The 20,135-nt window shown below is 36.8% G+C and overlaps 1 protein-coding gene across 2 annotated transcripts; it reads left to right on the top strand.

The window, feature by feature from the left end:
* Nucleotides 1-10,997: 10,997 nt before the first annotated feature.
* On the top strand, nucleotides 10,998-16,097 carry LOC110464194. Of its 2 annotated transcripts, XM_021519278.1 has the most exons (5): nucleotides 10,998-11,087; nucleotides 12,261-12,346; nucleotides 12,909-13,077; nucleotides 13,426-13,480; nucleotides 15,856-16,097. In XM_021519278.1, the coding sequence occupies exons 2-5, from the start codon at nucleotides 12,281-12,283 to the stop codon at nucleotides 15,881-15,883; spliced, it is 318 nt and encodes a 105-aa protein (XP_021374953.1). In that variant the 5' UTR covers nucleotides 10,998-11,087; nucleotides 12,261-12,280; the 3' UTR covers nucleotides 15,884-16,097. The 2 variants fall into 2 exon arrangements, with proteins under 2 accessions (XP_021374953.1, XP_021374954.1); XM_021519279.1 differs by lacking the exon at nucleotides 13,426-13,480.
* Nucleotides 16,098-20,135: the final 4,038 nt, after the last annotated feature.

Here is a 20,135-nt window from a genome sequence, read left to right on the forward strand (position 1 = left end):
CATATTATCGTTCCACGAATGGTGCAGAATTTCATATGAAAGTGCATGAAAACGCCAGTTTTTCATTATTGAAGCGGCGAGGTATGGTGCTGCCAAGTTGCCCTCTAATGTGATACTAGCCCCCATGTGGAACATATTTTTGTTGCATATGGACGTGGACCACTGCTGTGACGTTTCGGCAATTGTCGAAAATCACGAACACATATGTCACTAAAGATAGAAGAGATTATAAAAAAAAAATACGAAACGGTTTTAACGTTCACAAGAACAAAAGTAAAGACCATGGTTGTGCAAATGCGATGCCAAGCAAATAGATATGTGAATCCTGTGGAAAAACTTAAGACAATCACTTTTCTGGAAAAACAAACATACGCTAGAGTTTTAACATAAATTCTACGTTTGCGGCAAGTCGGACAACCAATCAGTGCAATACCGTTTTCATGTTTCTTGTTTTTACTTGTGAAATGTAAAACCCTCCGAGATCGACACAAGTCACCCTACTGCCTTACTGTGCTGATTGGCTGATGACACTAAATGATATAAATACATTACGCGGGATGCTACTCCGAAGGCTATGTATATCTACCTAAATTCTTCCAGAACATTAAATTATTGCTCACTTGTCGACAATAAAATTTCGTTTTGGTACAAACAGTAAACATTTTACTATCAATTAACCGTCTAGTCACGTTATGCTAGGCGTGACAAAAATATTCTGCCCAACGGTGGCACTGTCTTTCTGCGTGGCCTCTCGGCATGGATGATTCCTAAAAATCCGTTAACAGATCAATTAACGGACTTACTGACAAGAGTGGTCTCGCCGTATGCCCTGCTTGTAGTAATATCACTACCTGGAATGAATAGTTAACTGTTGTAATTCAGCAGGACACTCATTTTCTTTAAATTTTCACTATCACCCACTAACACATAAAAGTCCCAAAGGGACAAACCACAGAACTATATATGAATATTTAATACCAAATGAAGCTATACATGCTTTGTCTTTCCGAGTTTCAGCATTAATGTTTAGATTTTATTTGGAAACGATTGTCCTTTGGGCGTGAATCCCACGTCGAACCATGATTTGGAGTCTCTTGTTTCCTTTTGGTATTATCTACCATACTTGTAAGTATCGAGTTGCACAGTTTAAAACTTTTGAAATATGAATATTTTGTTTGAGTTTGAATTACAGATCAAACCAAAGATATATACAATGAGAGATCACCTGATCAAGGGGTTAAACATACAGTGTATGATGTTGAAATGGTTTACGATCTGGGACCTTATCCGAGAGTGAGTGGACGCTATATCCAAATAGAAGGGTATGTAGAAAAAACAGTGCAAGGGGACAGGCATCCTTAAGAATTTGTTTTGTTTTTGCATTGCTTAACAGGTCATCGACTATGTGAGTCGTTTTGGGCCAAACAACACTTTGCAAAAAAGGTGTAAAATTGTAAAGTTATAACAACAGTGACGAATTGTTGGTCAAATATATCATATTTTATAATAAAGATCCATTAGTTGTAAATAATCAAATATTTATTAAACAGAAACTGTGTCAAATACACTTTTCATAGACGATTCATAATATAATCTGTCACGTTTTTTGTATGAAATTCGCGCATTCAATCTTAAAATAGTTGACTGAAAATAACAAACCGTCAAATATTTACAAGAAATTAGTGAAGATGATTTTATAGATGGTCAGACACCCTATGTATGTGATTAATGTTCGATATTTTTAAAACCTTCTTTCAAACAATTTCGCCCTACCGATCATTTTCCTGAATTTAAATCGGTTAACTCGTTCGATATGTCCTTAATACTCGAATGGTTTAAAAGTTTAAAAACAAATTACCTATAGACATGATATTGTAAGTGATAATTCTGGACGATATAAAACACTTATGCATAGCATGATTAGCGATGATATAATTACCTTAAACAGATTACTGGCTTTAAAGTGTTTTACAAAGAAGTTAATATGCACATTATAATACAGATGTGTTCCTTGAGATCTGTTATATCATTATGAAACTGTTCTCTTGCCTGATTGCATTGGCTTTCAGGCAACAGGAGAAACCTTTTATGATTTTTTGATGATATAACCTATTTCAGATCTCTTTTCGAAACAGTTACTGTCTCTACAATTCTAACCTAGCTAAAATGTGTTGGTCTCTTCAAAAAGATACAACTTACCATAGCCACTTTTATTTTTTAATTAGACGTTTGTTTTTCACCCGTTATAAAATGCGGGCGAAATACTTTAGTGGGGGCCTTCGACATGGTATATCAGTGAGATAGCGCTATAAAGTCGGCGTCGGATCAGCGTTATTACAGGTAGGCAAATTTACCGACAGACCCTGCCTCCTGCGCACACATGAGACACGTCCTCAAATTACCTTAGCTGTTAATAAGACGTTAAACGAAATAAAACTAACCGTTGGTGGTTTCTGCACAATAATTTTCAGGTATGAGCAAACCTGTTCAAAATTAACTCTTATACAGGGAGGTGGTCAGTATCTTTATGACAAATAGTATAAGTAGGAAAAATCTTTTGTATAACTAAACAGCGTACTCTTGGACGGTTTCCGCACAACAATTGAGACAGTTAATAGTATTGTAGCGAAGCTTGATCAATATGTATATAACAGTTTGACAAATGCTTAGGTCGGGTTAGGGCAAAATAGCATAGTTAGTCATCGTTGTGATTGGTCGGAGTTTCCCCACTTAATTAACTGACAAATATGACAGGAAAATCAATTTGTTTTAGGTTTACCGCCAACTTCACAAATTGCCTTTAAGAAGTGGGAAATTATTACAAATGGATTTTTTTTTTTTTTTACATTTTAAGGTCACCTGAGCTTTGCTCAAGTGACCTATTCCGATCACTTTCCGTCCGTCGTCACCCGTCGTCCGTTGTGCGTCGGGCGTAAACTTTTTACATTTTCAACTTCTCAAGAACCAGCGGATGGATGTTTTTCAAACTTAGTCAGAACCATCCTTGGTAGATGAGGCTACAAAATTGTAAAATTGGGATTCCTACCCCAAGCCCTGGGGCCAGGGTGGGGCCCGAAATGGAAAATTTACCAATATTTCGAAAATCTTCTTCTCCAGACTCAGAGGTACTACAGTCATTTTTCTCTGCATGGGTGGAATGATCATCAGGGGCTTTATTTGAAGTTTACTATAGTTTATATAGGAAAATAACACTTTTGGGTATATTTTATCCATTTTCAGCAGAAATTTATTCAAACTTGGTCAGAATCATCTTTTGTGGATGAGGGTATTACATTGTACAATTGGAATTCCTGCCCCATCACCAGGGGCTAGAGCGGGGCCTCAAAGGGAACATTTACCAATTTTTAAAAATCCTAAGTTTATATGCTGCCTTCAACATCACATCTAAACAATAAAATAAAGCTACTAGTACCTATGAAATAACTATGACCTCTAAGGCCATTGGGCCTCTTGTTCTAGTTAAGAAGAATTGTAAGTAACATGAAGTATTAACATGACGGGCAAACTTTAGCATAATGGTAGCGGTAATAATTTGATACTGACGCCAGAAGTACTAGTATTGTCTACTATTGTTGCGATAATTTGGTTGATTTTAAAAATCGGGTATATGCTTTGGTGTCCTCTATTTGGAGACACAAAAGCGACCAAAATAAATATGCTTCACCCATTGCAATAGTTGGGATCTTTATCTTTCTTTCTACTTTTAAATACCTTTATCTCATAGCGCCTTGCTTGGCAACACCTCACTTTTGGCCTTTATGTCGAGCGCTCGCTCAGGTGAGGAAGGCAACTGGTTCTGTCCCCAAGCCGAGACATACCAAAGTCTTTTCAAATAGAAGTTGTTACTCCCTGCTTAACGTTCAGCATTCAGGGAAATGGCAACAACTGGTTCAACCGCTGTCAATATAATGTCACCGGGCGGAATGCTGTGCTGGGTGCCTTTGTCGTAGTACTTCAGTGAGATAGCACTATAAAGTCGGCATCAAATCTGCGCTATCATAAGGAGGCAAGCACAACAACATACCCTGTCTCCTGCATACACACACGCATACACTAAAACACATGGAGGCACGTCCTTAAATGACATAAGCTGTTAATCGGACGTTAAACAAATCAAAGCGTTAATATCAGTAATAGGTCAAAGGTCAACTGTAAGTGTTAGTCGGGGGTCAAAGGTCAACATGGGTTTAAAGCTTTAAAATTCAAATTTCAATAATTCAAATTTCAATATCTTATGAATCGTTTAAGGGATGTTAAAATGTGCTGTGTTTTAGTTAATAAATTTGGTCTGAAGTTGCACTTATGTCAGTTTCATGTAACAAAAGAATCAGCTGAGCGATACGATATCTCAGTGCCTCTTGTTGTGTTTAACGTCCTATTAACAACTGAGGTCATTTAAGAACGTGCCTCCATGTGTGTTATGTCTGTGTGTATGTGTGCCGGATAGGGGTATATTTGTGTATATGCCTCCTTGCGACAGTATGTTTCATTGCGGTAGCACTATAAAGTCGGCATCAGTTCCGCGCTATCACAAGGAGACAAACACGAACATATCGCAGCCTCCAAAAAACACACGCATACATTACATGCATGCATCTTTCACACAGGGGAGGCCTTCCTTAAATGACCATAGCTGTTGATAGGACGTTAAACAATACCAAAACAAACCACACTAGGGGAGGGGCAATGCACCAAACGACTCTTTTGTGAAAGGGAGGAGACAAAGAACCAAATTATTGATTGACACCGTGTTGTTGGGGAGGGGGCAAATAAACAAACGATTGATTGACAACGTGTTGTTTTGAAGGGGGCAACGAACCCATCGGCTGATTGACACAGTAATGTTTGGGAGGAGGCAATGAACAAAACGATTGGTTGACACCTTGTTGTAGGGGAGGGGCAAGGCACCCCACGCTTGATCGACACCATGTTGTAGGTGAGGGGGTAAGGCACCAAACGTTTGAATGTCACCTTGTTGTTAGGGAAGGGGAAAGGAACCCATCGATTGATCGATACCTTGTTGTTGGAGAGGGATAATGAACTCAACAATTGATAGACACCTTGTTGTAGTTGAGGGGGCAATAAAACAATCATTGATTTACACGGTGTTGTAGGTGAGGGAACAAGAAAGCCCAGTCATTCATCGACACCTGACACCTTGTTGTAGGGGAGGGGCAATGCACCCAACGAATGAATGACACCGTGTTGTAGGGGAGGGGCAACGCACCCAACGAATGAATGACACCGTGTTATAGGGGAGGGGCAACGCACCCAACGAATGAATGACACCGTGTTGTAGGGGAGGATCAATGCACTCAACGAATGAATGACACCGTGTTGTAGGGGAGGGGCAACGCACCCAACGAATAATTGACACCGTGTTGTAGGGGAGGGGACAATGAACCCAACGATTGATCGACACCGTGTTGCATGTGAAGGGGCAAGGAGTTCAATGATTGATCGACACCTTGTTTGGGTGGAAGGAGCGGCCAGGCTTCTACAGTTGAATGAACCAAAGACATATTATTGATAGGGAAGAGAAAACAAACCAGAATGGTCGTGGGAAAGAGATCACACACAAATTAATCCAGTATCATCATGTAAACCAAAGGACATATGACGTACTCAAGGGACCAATAACCTCAGCAGCCACTATTTTACCATGCTAATTCTGTTGCATGTTCATGAATATTAATAAAACGAAAGGGATGCTCTATTGCACTTCACCTTTATTAAAGCCATTTTAATCGTTTTGTGTAATGGAACAGTGGTTTTTGGTGCAAAGACATATAGAGACTTGGTTCCTGCCTCAAATGAACTTCTGAGCGTCAAATTATTTATACAATTTTTGAAAACTGTATACTTTCGTTTCGGTTGACTCGACATTATTCGGCTACAATCCTACCATATGGTAGTTGTTATTACCTGCTTTACTTTCAGCATGTATGGTTGTTACAACTGGGTAAATCGATGTCATTATAACGTGACGGAGTGAAACACTGGGTGCCTTTACCATGGATGCAACAGTCGGTGTTTTATCTGAGCTTTCGCAAGTAGGCGAATACATCTAAGTAAAGCCATGTCTGAATGAAAGGCAACGAATTTGTTGACAAGGAAGCAAAAAATGCATTAAATTTCCAACAAACAAATATCAAACTACCATTTACAGATTTAAAACCTATTATTAGTACAGTCATTCAAAATGAATGGCAGAAACGCTGGTCGCTTGAAACCAGCAACAACCCTTTTAAAGTACAACCGAAACTTAGAACGGAAACCATGGTGAGCTTATGCCATACCTCAGCGTCCATCGTCCGTCCTCCATCCTTGGACAGAGGGGACTCAAATTTTATAAGCAGTGGTTTGGGTCTAAAAGGGGGCAGAAGAGCGGGGCCTAATAGGGAAATAGAGGTAAACCTTAAAAATCCTTCCTCTACCATAGGGATGAAGGAATTTCCTCCCAATTTGGTCTGGAGGATCTTGGGCAAAAGGGACTCAATGTTGTTTAAACAGTGAGTGTGGCACTCCTGGGGGCAGAAGGGCGGGGCCCAATAGGGTAAACATAGCAAATTCTTCAAATACCTTCTTCTTCTGTACGAATGACAGGATTTTGTCCAAATTTAGTATGCAGCATCCTTGGATGAAGGGAAACCAATTATGTATAAACGGTGTGTCTAACCCCCCTGGAGGCAGAGAGGCGGGGCGGGGCCCAATAGTGGAAATAGGGGAATAGGTAAAACCTTCCAAATTCCTGCTTCTATCATAGGGATTAAGGGATTTTATCCTAATTTAGTCTGGAGCATCATTGGGCCAAGGGGACTCAATTTTGTATAAGCAGTGGTTATGACCCCCCTAGAGGAAGGGGCTTTGTTTGAAATTTGTTTTCGCTATATCTCAAGTACTGGATGGATCTTTCTGAAATTTCATATGTACTTACAGCACCTACCATGGAGTGCTATATCTTTACTTCATACAAATTATTCAGGTGAGCGATAAAGGCCATCTGAGCCTCTTGTTTAATAGAATGTTCCGATTTTAAACACATTCGTGATAACTACTTTCTAGTACCGGATATGAAAACTCTATTCAGTTCCGTGGACTCAATGTCATTATTTAGCTATTTGAAAGACATCGATCTATTCTTTAAACTCTAATGCTTTTAAACCAACCTTACCCTCTTTGACGTTATATATATCANTTTTTTTTTTTTTTTTTTTTTTTTACCATGGCCTTAAATGATGACCACAGCCGTCGATGGGCCGTAAAACACAAACACACAAACAAACCATTGCGACATTTTGACATTGAAATTTGAAAATTAATCTGAAATTCATTCAGCTATTATTTAATAGACTCTGATGTCTTTAACCCATCTTACCCTTTTTGACGTTATATATATCACATAGTCCATATCATCTATTCGTTATCTCTTTTATTATTTTAACACCGTTTTTTCCTAATTATTTACACATACAATGCGAATGCTTTTAAAATTAACCTTTTTATCTGATTTTCTCTTCGCTACTCACATATTTGTTAAAAAAAAAAAAAAAATGAAATGAATAAATCACCATGGCCTTTAATGACCACAGCCGTCGATGGGCCGTTAAACACAAACAAACAAACTGGTGGATTCCATATACTGCTGTAGGGTCTATCTACATTTTCATTCCAGTAACGGACAGCCATACAACCTCTCCGGATGTATTCTTCATTCCCGAATGCAATTCGTTTGTAATGAAAAAGGTTCAAAACATTGTTGAATGACTCCACGTAGAATGTGTCCATGGCCATGATGTAGTCTTCTGGGTTCCGGTGTATTGCACTTTTCTGGATTGCGTTGTGCAGAAGTAGCTCAGCCTTTGGGTCCTTGATGATCATTTTGATGGCTGGTGGTTGGGGTATGTCCTACAGTTTGATTTTTCTGAACAACCAGTGTGCACATTTTGATTATGTTTGACAATATTGTCCAGACTTTGTATGGGTTTTTGAGCATTTCCCTTGCATTCTCTGATGTTTTAATGTACGCGAGTTCTTATTGATGACACTTTGTCACAGAGTTGCGAGTGCCACATTATTCCATGTTTGTACTGTGGACCAAATGCTACTTCTTTCAATAATTTTTCTACCTGTTTACCAGCATGCCAAGTGTCATTCTGATTTTTCGTGGCATGGTTCTCCCGGATGTACATGTTGATGGAAAGGTTTCGATCATTTGCATGTGCTGATATTATAACTGGTTCCAGTTCGTGGTCTTCAAAATGTTGATATATCTTTTCCATTCCAGGTTTGTCGCTGAGCATATAAATCATCATCTTTTGTAATTATTTAATCCAACAAAACTTTGTGTGTTTCATACCCAATACAAACAACATCAGTCTGTTTAAAGTTTTTTGCTCCAGCCGTGTCGGGCATCTGTGACAATTTTGATGCCTTCAAAATCCTCCAACTGGCCTTCATAATTGATAACAGCCGTCGCCATTTCATTTGACAATGCATCCTAACAGGAATCGTTGTACGCATAAGCTAGGTCAAAATCTTGTGCAACATGGTCACGAAGAAAGCCTCGGTCAATGTTCCAATATCAGCTGCTTCAGTCAGCCTCTTGAACTGATTGGGGATTATCCCAGAACACATATAGCCATGTGCCATCCGATGGTTTACCAAACCCTTTTCATTTGGTAAATATGGTGAAGACGGACAATTATGTTAATCAGCATCACCATTGACACAGTACAGTTTAAGTACAGATGCATGTCCTTTCTTGTATTTCTCATCGGCTTCAATGTGACAGTTTTTGCACAGATTTGAGTGTTCAGTGACAATCTTTGCCAGGAGCTTTACAGATGAAATAGCTGTAAGAAAAACAGGTTGATCAACATCTTCTCTGTCTGCTTGAATATAACCAGAAGTTGTGGAGATAGTCTGTTCTCTCATCTCTTCATCATCGTCATCATCATCAACTATTCTTTCCTGGTGTCGTTCCAGAAAGAAGTGAAGCACTCTGTTGATTACCTCTGTATAGCCCCTGATACAAATGTAATAGGTTTTTCACTTTCACAAAGTTTTGATTTCACACTTTCGCAGCTGAGCCTGCACACCATGTCTGGGCATCATTCTTCCGCGATGACGCCTCAGAAAATTTGATATCTTATGAATTCATCAACAAAACTTTAATATCACATTTAAAATATTGTTTTATTGCTACATAATATGGCTGTATTGAACTATCAACGTAGAACATCATATTGAATGATAGTCCTTCAATGACGGACTATATTTGTTTACATAACGTCAATACGTAGACTTGCACAAGCTCCAAAACCTCGGAAAAACTATCAGAATGGATTTCGCAAGTTCCCAATTATTGGAAAAACACATGTTGATTGAAATAAAAGGTTTTAATCTTGCTTTGGTCGATTTCATTGGGTGATGAATTGAGTTGGTAATGAAACAAATTCAACATGAACTACTTCGCAGTTCATTAAATTTGTTTCAAGACCAGCTCAATTCATCACGCGATGAAATCGACCAAAGCAAAATTCAATCCTTTAAGGAAGTACAAATGTGACATTATATTATATTTGAATACACGCTGAAAACACTACAATACTCATCAGAGTATTTTACCATTGAAATACGTTATGGAATGTTTAACTGATGAAATTGCGTGCAGAAGGTATGTATGATTTAACGATGTAGCCCGTAAAAAATATAAATGATAATCGGTAAATGTTACCTTTTCCTTAATTAGGGTTTTGTGTCATTTCTTAATGTTTGCTTATGAGCTGAATGGTGAACGCTTACCTTTCCAGTTCTTGTTTCTTTTCTCCCTGTCCTTTTTTAAAGTTATCAGTGTTGTGATATGGCTACTGACGGTTTTCTGTTAGTCATGACATGTGTCGTAGTATTATATTTTGTAAAGTTTCGGTGGTTCCTAATAAACAATGGCAATTTCCTGATTAAATGCTCAGACATGCTGCATCACATTTCAAAACATACAGTGAATTGTTGCATTAGTTCAAATAGCAGAAGGGACAGGCATGTTTCCTCATGCTGCATCAACGAGTATCAGTCATGCATTTATAGTTTCGGACTTACAATGTAATGGTAATTATGGTAAATGGCTTATAAATCGAGAGATATTTGTTTCTTTTCTCCTTAAATCGCAACGAAAGAGAATATCGTGAATTCAAATGTCTCTCCTGTGTCTGTTTAGAAACAAACAAGGATAATTAAAGTGGTCGTTGTTCTTTTCGAAAATTTATTAATTCCTTTGGAACAATTGCTGAAATATAAACTCACGAAATCGTGATTTACAGCATACATAAAATATTCAGGGAGGAAGATTGAATTGTCATGAATTTTGTCAAAACATGAAAAGACTCCTACTTGTATAAAAGATATAATTTATATTAAAAAAAGGTTTGGTAATCTAGCTACTTAATAATCTGTTCTCTGCTACAATAGGACTAATTCTGATAGATAGATCTTGAATTCATCCGCTGAGACAGACATACATATGTAAGAATTTGCGATTGGATAGACAAACTGACAAACCATAATATCAATTCTGGGTGTTAATTAGAATACATTTATTGTAATTAAAATAAAACTGTTATTGGTTTATTGATGAGAATTATATGGGGCAACAAACCGCACAATGTTATGTAGGTGACAAACATTTTTTTTTTATACAAATATGTTCTACTTACAAACAATGTTAACTTCTTATACTAGGAAATTAATTCAATGTCCTAACACTGATGAGACTTAATTTTAATTAATATGACATTTATTCAACACCAGTTTAAGACCGTTCAGACCACAACCCGACGGATTTACTCTCCGAGGCGTTGATCATGATTACTTTATTAAACATGAAAGGCCGTAAAAACTTCAACTCCAACGGGGAGACTCATATATTAGTGTACTTATTGACGAGCGTGACACACATTTAAAATATTCCGGAAATACGACGACGTCACTGGTTGCGGTCTCAGCAGGCTTAGTTAACCATCAGGCGGCCAAGCAAGCAAGACACACTGGGACCTTCCGCTCTTAAAGTAGGTACATAGAAGCGATATGATCTAAGAATCAACGTAGGTTTGCATTATTTTTTTGGCAAAAAACAACCAATTATCCTTTTGAATGAGACATGGAAAATCATTTATACTCTCGTGTTTAGCATGCAAACAACCTAACTACACCCAGGATATACTCTGCTCTGTTTTTGGCCCAGTAATAACACAAATACATGTCTAGTCGAAAATGAGCATTTATTTGATTAAAATGCCAGTAATGAAATTATGACCAATAGATACATGTTGATGGTATAAAGGCAACAAAAGATTGGGGATCTTCAATAGAAAAACGCCCCATACTTATACATATAGCTATATTTGTACAGTCATAATACGGTGGACATGCAGGGGAGGAGGAGGGAAAACAAATTATTTGCTAAACAATCGTGGAAACCTTCCCGTGTTTACAGTTTGTTCTCAGTGGAGTGTCACGTGACATCCGACACCAAAACTAGTCATCAAACCCGTAGCCAGGCTGACTACATTTCCGGTCGACCAGCCCTTACCCGGGCTGGCTACATTTTACCTTTCCGGAATAAAAAGACTAGTATTACATATAACCTAAATGATTGAATACAACAAATACGTTAATTGACTGGACTAGTATTACATATAACTTAAATGATTGAATAAAACAACTACATTAATTGACTAACACAAAAATAGGCATTTACTAAACAGATTGTATAAATTACTTTATGTATAACATAAATACAATTATTGTTTTCATTCTTTTTGCATTTTTAAATTATCATCAAGACAGAAATTTATTAATTGAACTCTAAATGACTTACTGCTTACTCATGTCTACAATTAAAATATCATACGTAAATTATAACAATCAGTTTGAAATAATTTGTTATTTACTAAGCTTCTTCTTGATGCATTGAAATATGTTTTTGTTTTTTTTAATTTCCGGATACATTATATTTACACCTACAAGGACAAAATGGCATTTAAACATTTTGGTTTTTTCCATAAGAGCACATTATCAACCTAGATACTTGTAAAACGCGATAACCGAAAACACAGCAGCACATTTTAAGTGATACATTGTACAGTATGTAATCATGACGTTGAAAATTAATTAACAGATCAATACATCAGTTAATTCAGCTTAGATCATCGCTGATTTCTACATGTATTACATTGCAGTTTCATTTATCACGAACATAATGATGGGAAGGTTCCTTGTCCTGGTAGCATTGTCACTCGTGCTGCAGAGTGTGCATCTTGTACTGGTAAGCGATATTTCATCAAATAAAATATGTTACTGTTAAAAGTATATTGGATACCAACTTTCTATAATAGTGATCTGTCTACAACCCAACTGTGTATTTGCTTTATATTAGAACGATTGTTTTTGTCTTCTCTTCTTTGGCCTTTAGACGCTGTGCATGTGTGATTGTGTTTTCATTTATTTCAAAATGGTTAATATGTAATATTTAGATTTTTATTTTTATTAAAGAGGTAATTTCATCTAAGAGCGTGTCAAATAAGTTAACTATTTCATTAAACAGGATCCCATTTAGAGAGAAGTATATACAATGATTCATCGGGTTGAATGCTTGTATGTCGCGCATTGTTGTCTTGTTAGACCCAGGCAACAGTATAAACATGGATGATGATAGATTTGATGCTAACTGTTTTAATGAACAGGGTGATGACCCAGACAACAGTATAAACATGGATGATGATAGATTTAATGCTGATTGTTTTATTATTTAACAGGGTGATGACCCTGACAACAGTATAAACATGGATGATGATAGATTTAATGCTAATTGTTTTATTATTGAACAGGGTGATGACCCAGACAACAGTATAATCCTGGATGATGATAAATTCACGCCAAAAGAAATACTGTTCTTGTTAAAGTACATCGGTCTAAACCCCGAATTGGCTACAAAATACACTGATATGATAATGAAGAACAGTGACGCGAATGGAGATGGCGTCATAGAACAACCAGGTACATATCATTCTTTTGAAATAAATTACAGTTTAGTTACTGATCGATTAAACTTTACATAACGGTATATTTTCCTATACACATTTTACCTTTTTGGCGTCAGTTCAATTTTGATTATGTATTTTATATATACATATTAAATATTTGTAAACTTCGTAAACTGAACTTTATTACATACAATGTACATAGAATTATCATTACTTTTAGTGCATCAATGCTGCAGTTTATTTCCAAAAAACTTTATCTATATTTTCAGTTCATTTGATTATCAGAGGAAAAATGACCGTTTATCGTGTTTTTTTTAGCAAAGCAATTAATGAAAATCCATATTTAACTCATTTAATATAGGAAACTTGGTCAATGTAAACGTAGCAGTTAACATGCGAATTAAAAACACTAAATTGTGAGTATTTGGTAAGATCCACCGATGCTTTTTCTAAAACCTATTTTCTACACCTGTTGGTAGACAATTGTATACTTATCAAATTACGCAAACTCACTTTACGACTAAAAACTATATAGATCAAGTACATTTGTAACTACTTTTTAAAAACTCCGTTTAATGAAATATCTTAGGAGAAAGTCATTCGCAGATGGCTACATTTAAAGTGTAACCCTCTCTCTCTCTCTCTCTCTCTCTCTCTCTCTCTCTCTCTCTCTCTCTCTCTCTCTCTTTAGGTACACTCCCTTAATAGACGGAATNTTTAATTATATACAAATTACCACCATCAACACTGAGTTTTAGAAAAAAAATATTGTCTTCACAAATGAATTGGCTATAAACTATTAAAATTAACTGGCTTTGTTTTTCCTAATAGTCTGTATACGCCGATGTTAAACACGTTCATTTTAATTCTGCGACATGAGTGTGTAAGAAGAAAAGGAGAAATTGACCTATAGAACAAAATGAATTAAATGTACAAAAATTGCGTATTATATATATCTATTCTACACTAATAAAAAGTGAACCATTGCCCTGAAACAAAGTTTTTAAAGTTCATTATAAACAAAATCAGGTCAAAGATCAATAATTTTTCTTAAGAGTGAAAAGCTTTAAAACCCTAAACTAACAGTAGGCCGATGGTCATGATACATGAACATGTATGTGGCCAATATAGTTACATGTACTTGGGGTTAAATACTATAAAGTAACTTAGCAAAATTGACATACTATAAAGCGCACAGGGGTCAACATATCCTAAAAAAATAAACAGGGAGCCCGATACTTATTCTAGAAGGCTATGCATGAAATACCAAAGTGTAACAATTTTAAAGCTTAAATTCTAAGGGAACTTAATTAGAAATACTTTGTATTCAACTGCGGCCACCAAGGTACCCAGTAAACCCCATCCTCGATATCAAGGGGTAACGCTTACTTCGCTCTCAGCATCCCTGGAATATGTCATAGCAAAATTGAAGGCTCAGTGTGCACAACCTTGTGGATCCAGGGGTTACGCTCACTTTCGCTCTCTGCAACCTTGGGATATGTCATGGCAAAATCGAAGATTCAGTGTGTAAAACCTTGTGGGCGAGACGAGAAGATCCTTTGGTGTACGTCAAAAGAATCTTGCGGTCGCGTAACGGTAAATCTGACTGGCTTTGAAGTCGGGCATCGCTCCTTTGTAATCTTCCAAGGACAAGTATCAGCTTTTGATTAGTCCAGCTTTTTTCTTACCTGACACCAATCAAATAGCTAGCCGCGTGCTTTCGATTTTATTATGACATGTTCCAGAGGTTCAGAAAGCAAAGGTGAGGGTAACCCCTGGATATCGAGGATGTGTGGATGAGACAAGAAGATCCAAAGAATCTCGCGTTCGCCTAACAATAAAAACATCTATGCTTTTAGAGTCGGGCGTCACTTCTTTGTAATCTTCAAAAGACAGGTATCGGCCGAGTGATTGATCAGTTTTTTTACCCGACCAATCAAATAGCTAGCTGCCTGTCTTCAATTTTCCTATGCTGTATTCTAGGGGTACAGAGAGCGAAAAGTAAGTGTAACCCCTGGATATCGAGGATTGGGTTTATTGGACACCTTGGTGCCGCAGTTTAATACAAAATATTTCAAATAAGGTCCCCTTTGAATTTAGCTTTAGATTTATACACTTTGGTAAATAAATATATGCTGATTTTTATACATAGCATTCTAGAATGTTTAAAGATTCTAAAATTTGTTGACCCCAGTGCACTTTAAAGTACAGGAAAAAAACGTTTTACACACTTTATTGATGATGAGGTTTTGTTCTAAGTTTACAAATTAATATCATGTCTCGTTGTGCTGATTTTTTTGGAAAAACTGATGTAAAAAGTTTCTAAATCAGTGTTATTCCTGAAATATAGTGGCTACCTGATAACAGTTAAATAATTACAACATTATTTGAGGGTGTTCAAACTTTTGTCACATAAAGTTGTAAACTGGCCTTATCTACGATTATTTAATGACAGAATCGTTTTTAATATACTGTAAAATAAAAATGGCCAACCCTATAAACGTCTACCATGAGATGTAATCTTAAAGAATCTTATTCGCTTTAAAATCACTTAAAATTGTTATTCATATATACCAATAAAGTAAACAGCGAGGCATCCAAGACATATGTTTTGCCTACCGGTATTATTACAGCATCATCTAGAAATAGTATAACATGTAAAATCATAAATTTGTGGTAGATATTTCAATGAATAGTACATACTGATGCAATTTATTTGTTTACTTGATTAGTAAAAAGTACAATATGTTTAGATTCATTATATAAGGATGTTATCATTCATTATTTTCAGAGAGGAAGACATGGGTTTGATGGACTAATTCATTTTAAAGTTACCTCCACTATTTCGAGCTATTTAACGTATTGTTTTGTAAATGAGGTATGTGGACTTTGACGGAAATCCTACATTTTATTTTATTTTCGATGGTAGCCTAGCTGCTTTCTATATTTCGTTGTCATGAATTTCTAGTTTATAAGCTTTTGTTGAACAAATGCTATAAAACAATTTATTGTACATTAAAGAGAAAAAATAAGTATAGCTGTGTTGGTGTTCCTGTTTTCCTCTTTGAGTATCCGGTATAGACTTATAGGATATACATGTATACACATGAAATATGAACAACCGAAAGGTTCATAAGGAGACTTTTGGGGAATAATGGGAATGCAACCAGGGCCCAGTTGTTCAAAAGAACAAAACTATTGAATTAAATACAACTTTCCAGGTATCAAATATTTAGTACAGTAAATTTACATGCAAAATTGTGTAATTTTACCTTGAATATTATTGAAGTTATTAAAGGTTGAAAAATGACATTAAACAGTGATTAAGCTCACCGCCTTTTGAACAACTGGGCCGAGATGTTCCGGAAGGGCACGCGTCTTCTGCTTCATCGAAAACATGTAAAGGTAGGTAAAATCCAAGAAATGACACGTCCCAAAGCGAGAACAGCTATAAAGACTAATACACTAAAGGGCATGCTACTGAGCATAATAAAAAAGATCTTTATATCACAAAAGATTGAATCTTGTGGCGTGTCAAGCGACATAATTGTGGATATAAAGTACATGTATACGGCTAACCTCGGAGGTTAAAAAATCAGAGTCAACAGTATGTACCAACTTGTATCGGGAAGATGAACGTTATACACACGTATGGCACACCCATTGTGCAGTAGAATTAGATAAGTATGCCAAATTTGAAATACACTCCGCCATGCAGTTATTTTGTCCTCCAAAACATTGTGCATGGGTTCATTTGATGTAATCGTAATTAAGCGTAATATGACAGGTGAGACTCTGAAATATACTCATGCAAAACTTATGCAACTGGTGAAAGGGAGGAAACTCTCATTCCTTATTGTTTTATCATTCGATTAGATATTATCGTTACACGAATGGTGCAGAGTTTCTTATGAAAGTGCATGAAAACGCTAGTTTTTCATTATTGAAGCGGCGAGGTATGGTGCTGCCAAGTTGCCCTCTAATGTGATACTAGCCCCCATGTGGAACATCTTTTTGTTGCATATGGACGTGGACCACTGCTGTGACGTTTCGGCAATTGTCGAAAATCACGAACACATATGTCACTAAAGATAGAAGAAATTTAAAAAAAATAATAATACGAAACGGTTTTAATGTTCACTAGAACAACAGTAAAGACCATAGTTGTGCAAATGAGATGCCAAGCAAATAGATATGTGAATCATGTGGAAAAACTTAAGACTATCACTTTCCTGAAAAAACAAACATACGCTAGAGTTTAAACATGAATGCTACGTTTGCGGCAAGTGGGACAACCAATCAGTGCAATACCGTTTTCATGTTTCTTGCATTATGTACCACATGAATGTTGCACTGAACAAGTGAACACGGATCTTTGCGTGTTGCGTCTGCCAACATTCTAACAACAAGAAATACAAACTGGTTGAACCAGTAAAGGGAAAACATGGAGCGCCCCTGTTCACCTGCCAAAATTGTGGCCTGAAATACTTTTTTGAAAGGAGTATCTTTAGGAATAGGACTTTTAACATCTAAAATAGTTTTTTGAAAGGAACATCTTTACCAAAATCAAAATAAAAACTAAACTTTCGGAATAACATCGGTTTTTGAAACGTGTAGCCTTTTGCTTTCTCGATTTTTAGTTATTGTACGCCCTTGCTACCTACAGGTATAAGGAATTATTTTGAAGTCTCACGTCTTGGACACTTTTTTTCAAGGCAAAATAATTTCGTCGTTGCAATGACGTTCTATAAAATGGGCAATGACAACCATGGAAAATTGTCCTGACTTTCATTGCAATACAGACACTTGTAAGCCGCCATACCTGAAAAAAATAAAATTAACAATAAGAATGTGCATTCCAAGACGCCGTTCACTTTATATAAATGCATGATTCCAGTTGTTGTACAGACCTGCATCAGGTCACCGTAAAATGCTGTGGAACTCTTGAAGCTGTTAACGAACAAAATAAAAATAAACATAACTAAATAATGGCATTGATGTTGGGAGAATGTGTAAACAAATCCCGAGGTAAGGCGTGAGAAAACGAAAATAGGTTGCAAAATGTAAAACCCACCGAGATCGACACAAGTCAACCTATTGCCTTATTGGGCTGATTGGCTGATAACACTAAATGATATAAATAAATTACGCGGGATGCTACTCCGAAGGCTATGTATATCTACCTGAATTCTTCCAGAACATTGAATTATTGCTCACTTGTCGACAATAAAATTTCGTTTTGGTACAAACAGTAAACATTTTACTATCAATTAACCGTCTAGTCACGTTATGCTAGGCGTGGCAAAAATATGCTGCCCAACGGTGGCACTATCTTTCTGCATGGCCTCCCGGCATGGATGATTCCTAAGAATCCGTTAACAGATCAATTAACGGACTTAATGACAAGAGTGGTCTCGCCGTGTGCCCTGCTTGTAGTGATGGGTTAATATCACTACCTGGAATATATAGTCAACTGTTGTAATTCAGAAGGACAATCATGTTTTTTTTTAAATCCCAAAGGCACAAACCACAGAACTATATTTGAATATTTAATACCAAATGAAGCTATACATGCTGTGTCTTTCCGAGTTTCAGCATTACTGTTTAGATTTTATTCGGAAACAATTGTCTTTTGGGCGTGAATCCCACGTCGAACCATGATTTGGAGTCTCTTGTGTCCTTTTGGTATTATCTACCATACTTGTCAGTATCGAGTAGCACAGTTTAAACTTTTGAAATATGAATATTTTGTTTGAGTTTGAATAACAGATTAAACGAAAGATCTATACAATGGCAGTAACCTGAGCAAGGGTTTAACCAAACAGTGTATGATGTTGAAATGGTATACGATCTGGGAACTTATCCGCGAGTGAGTGGGCGCTATATCCAAATAGAAGATAAAGGGTATGTTAAATAAACAGTGCAAGAGGACAGGCATCCTTAAGAATTTGTTTTGTTTATGTATTGCTTCACGGCCCATCGACAATATGAGTCATTTTGGGCCAAACAACACTTTTTTCATTTTTTAACTTCTCAAGAACCAGCGGATGGATGTTTTTCAAACTTAGTCAGAAACATCCTTGGTAGATGCGGCTACAAAATTGTAAAATTGGGATTCCTACCCCAAGCCCTGGGGCCAGGGTGGGGCCCCAAATGGAAAATTTACCAATATTTCAAAAATCTTCTTCTCCAGACTCAGAGGTACTACAGTCATTTTCTCTGCATGGGTGGAGTGATCATCAAATGCTTTATTTAAATTGTAGATTCCAGGACCCCCGAGATCTCCGTTTGGGGAGGGGGTAAAGTTTACTATCTTTTATATATGGAAATAACACTTTTGGGTATATTTTATCCATTTTCAGCAGAAAATTATTCAAACTTGGTCAGAATCATCTTTGGTGGATGAGGGTATTACATTGTACAATTGGAATTCCTGCCTCATCACCAGGGGCTAGAGTGGGGCCCCAAAGGGAACATATACCACCTTTTTAAAAGTTTACATGCTGATTTCAACATCACATCTAAACAATAAAGCTACAAGTACCTATGATATAACTATGACCTCTAAGGCCATTGGGCCTCTTGTTCTAGTTAAGAAGAATTGTAAGTTACATGAAGTATTAACATGACGGGCAAACTTACGCATAATAGTAGCGGTAATAATTTGATACTGACGCCAGAAGTACTAGTATTGTCTACTATTGTTGCGATAATTTGGTTTATTTTATTAATCGGGTATATGCTTTGGTGTCCTCTATTTGGAGACACAAAAGCGACCAAAATAAATATGCTGCACCCATTGCAATAGTTGGGAACTTATCTTTCTTTCTACTTAAAACTACCTTTATCTCATAGCGCCTTGCTTGGCAACACCTCACTTTTGGCCTTTATGTCGAGCGCTCGCTCAGGTGAGGAAGGCAACTGGTTCTGTCCCCAAGCCGAGACATACCAAAGTCTTTTCAAATAGAAGTTGTTACTCCCTGCTTAACGTTCAGCATTCAGGGAAATGGCAACAACTGGTTCAACCGCTGTCAATATAATGTCACCGGGCGGAATGCTGTGCTGGGTGCC

The sequence above is a fragment of the Mizuhopecten yessoensis genome, unplaced genomic scaffold (assembly GCF_002113885.1).
Source record: "Mizuhopecten yessoensis strain PY_sf001 unplaced genomic scaffold, ASM211388v2 scaffold10971, whole genome shotgun sequence".
NCBI classification, from domain to species: domain Eukaryota; kingdom Metazoa; phylum Mollusca; class Bivalvia; order Pectinida; family Pectinidae; genus Mizuhopecten; species Mizuhopecten yessoensis.

What these genes read in the sequence shown, in the direction of transcription:
- LOC110464194 (XM_021519278.1), top strand. Translation starts at nt 12,281, where the DNA reads ATGATGGGAAGGTTCCTTGTCCTGGTAGCATTGTCACTCGTGCTGCAG. An exon ending in AGAGTGTGCATCTTGTACTG is followed by an intron (nt 12,347 to 12,908) that starts GTAAGCGATATT and finishes ATTATTGAACAG; the next exon opens with GGTGATGACCCAGACAACAG. An exon ending in CGAATTAAAAACACTAAATT is followed by an intron (nt 13,481 to 15,855) that starts GTGAGTATTTGG and finishes CATTATTTTCAG; the next exon opens with AGAGGAAGACATGGGTTTGA.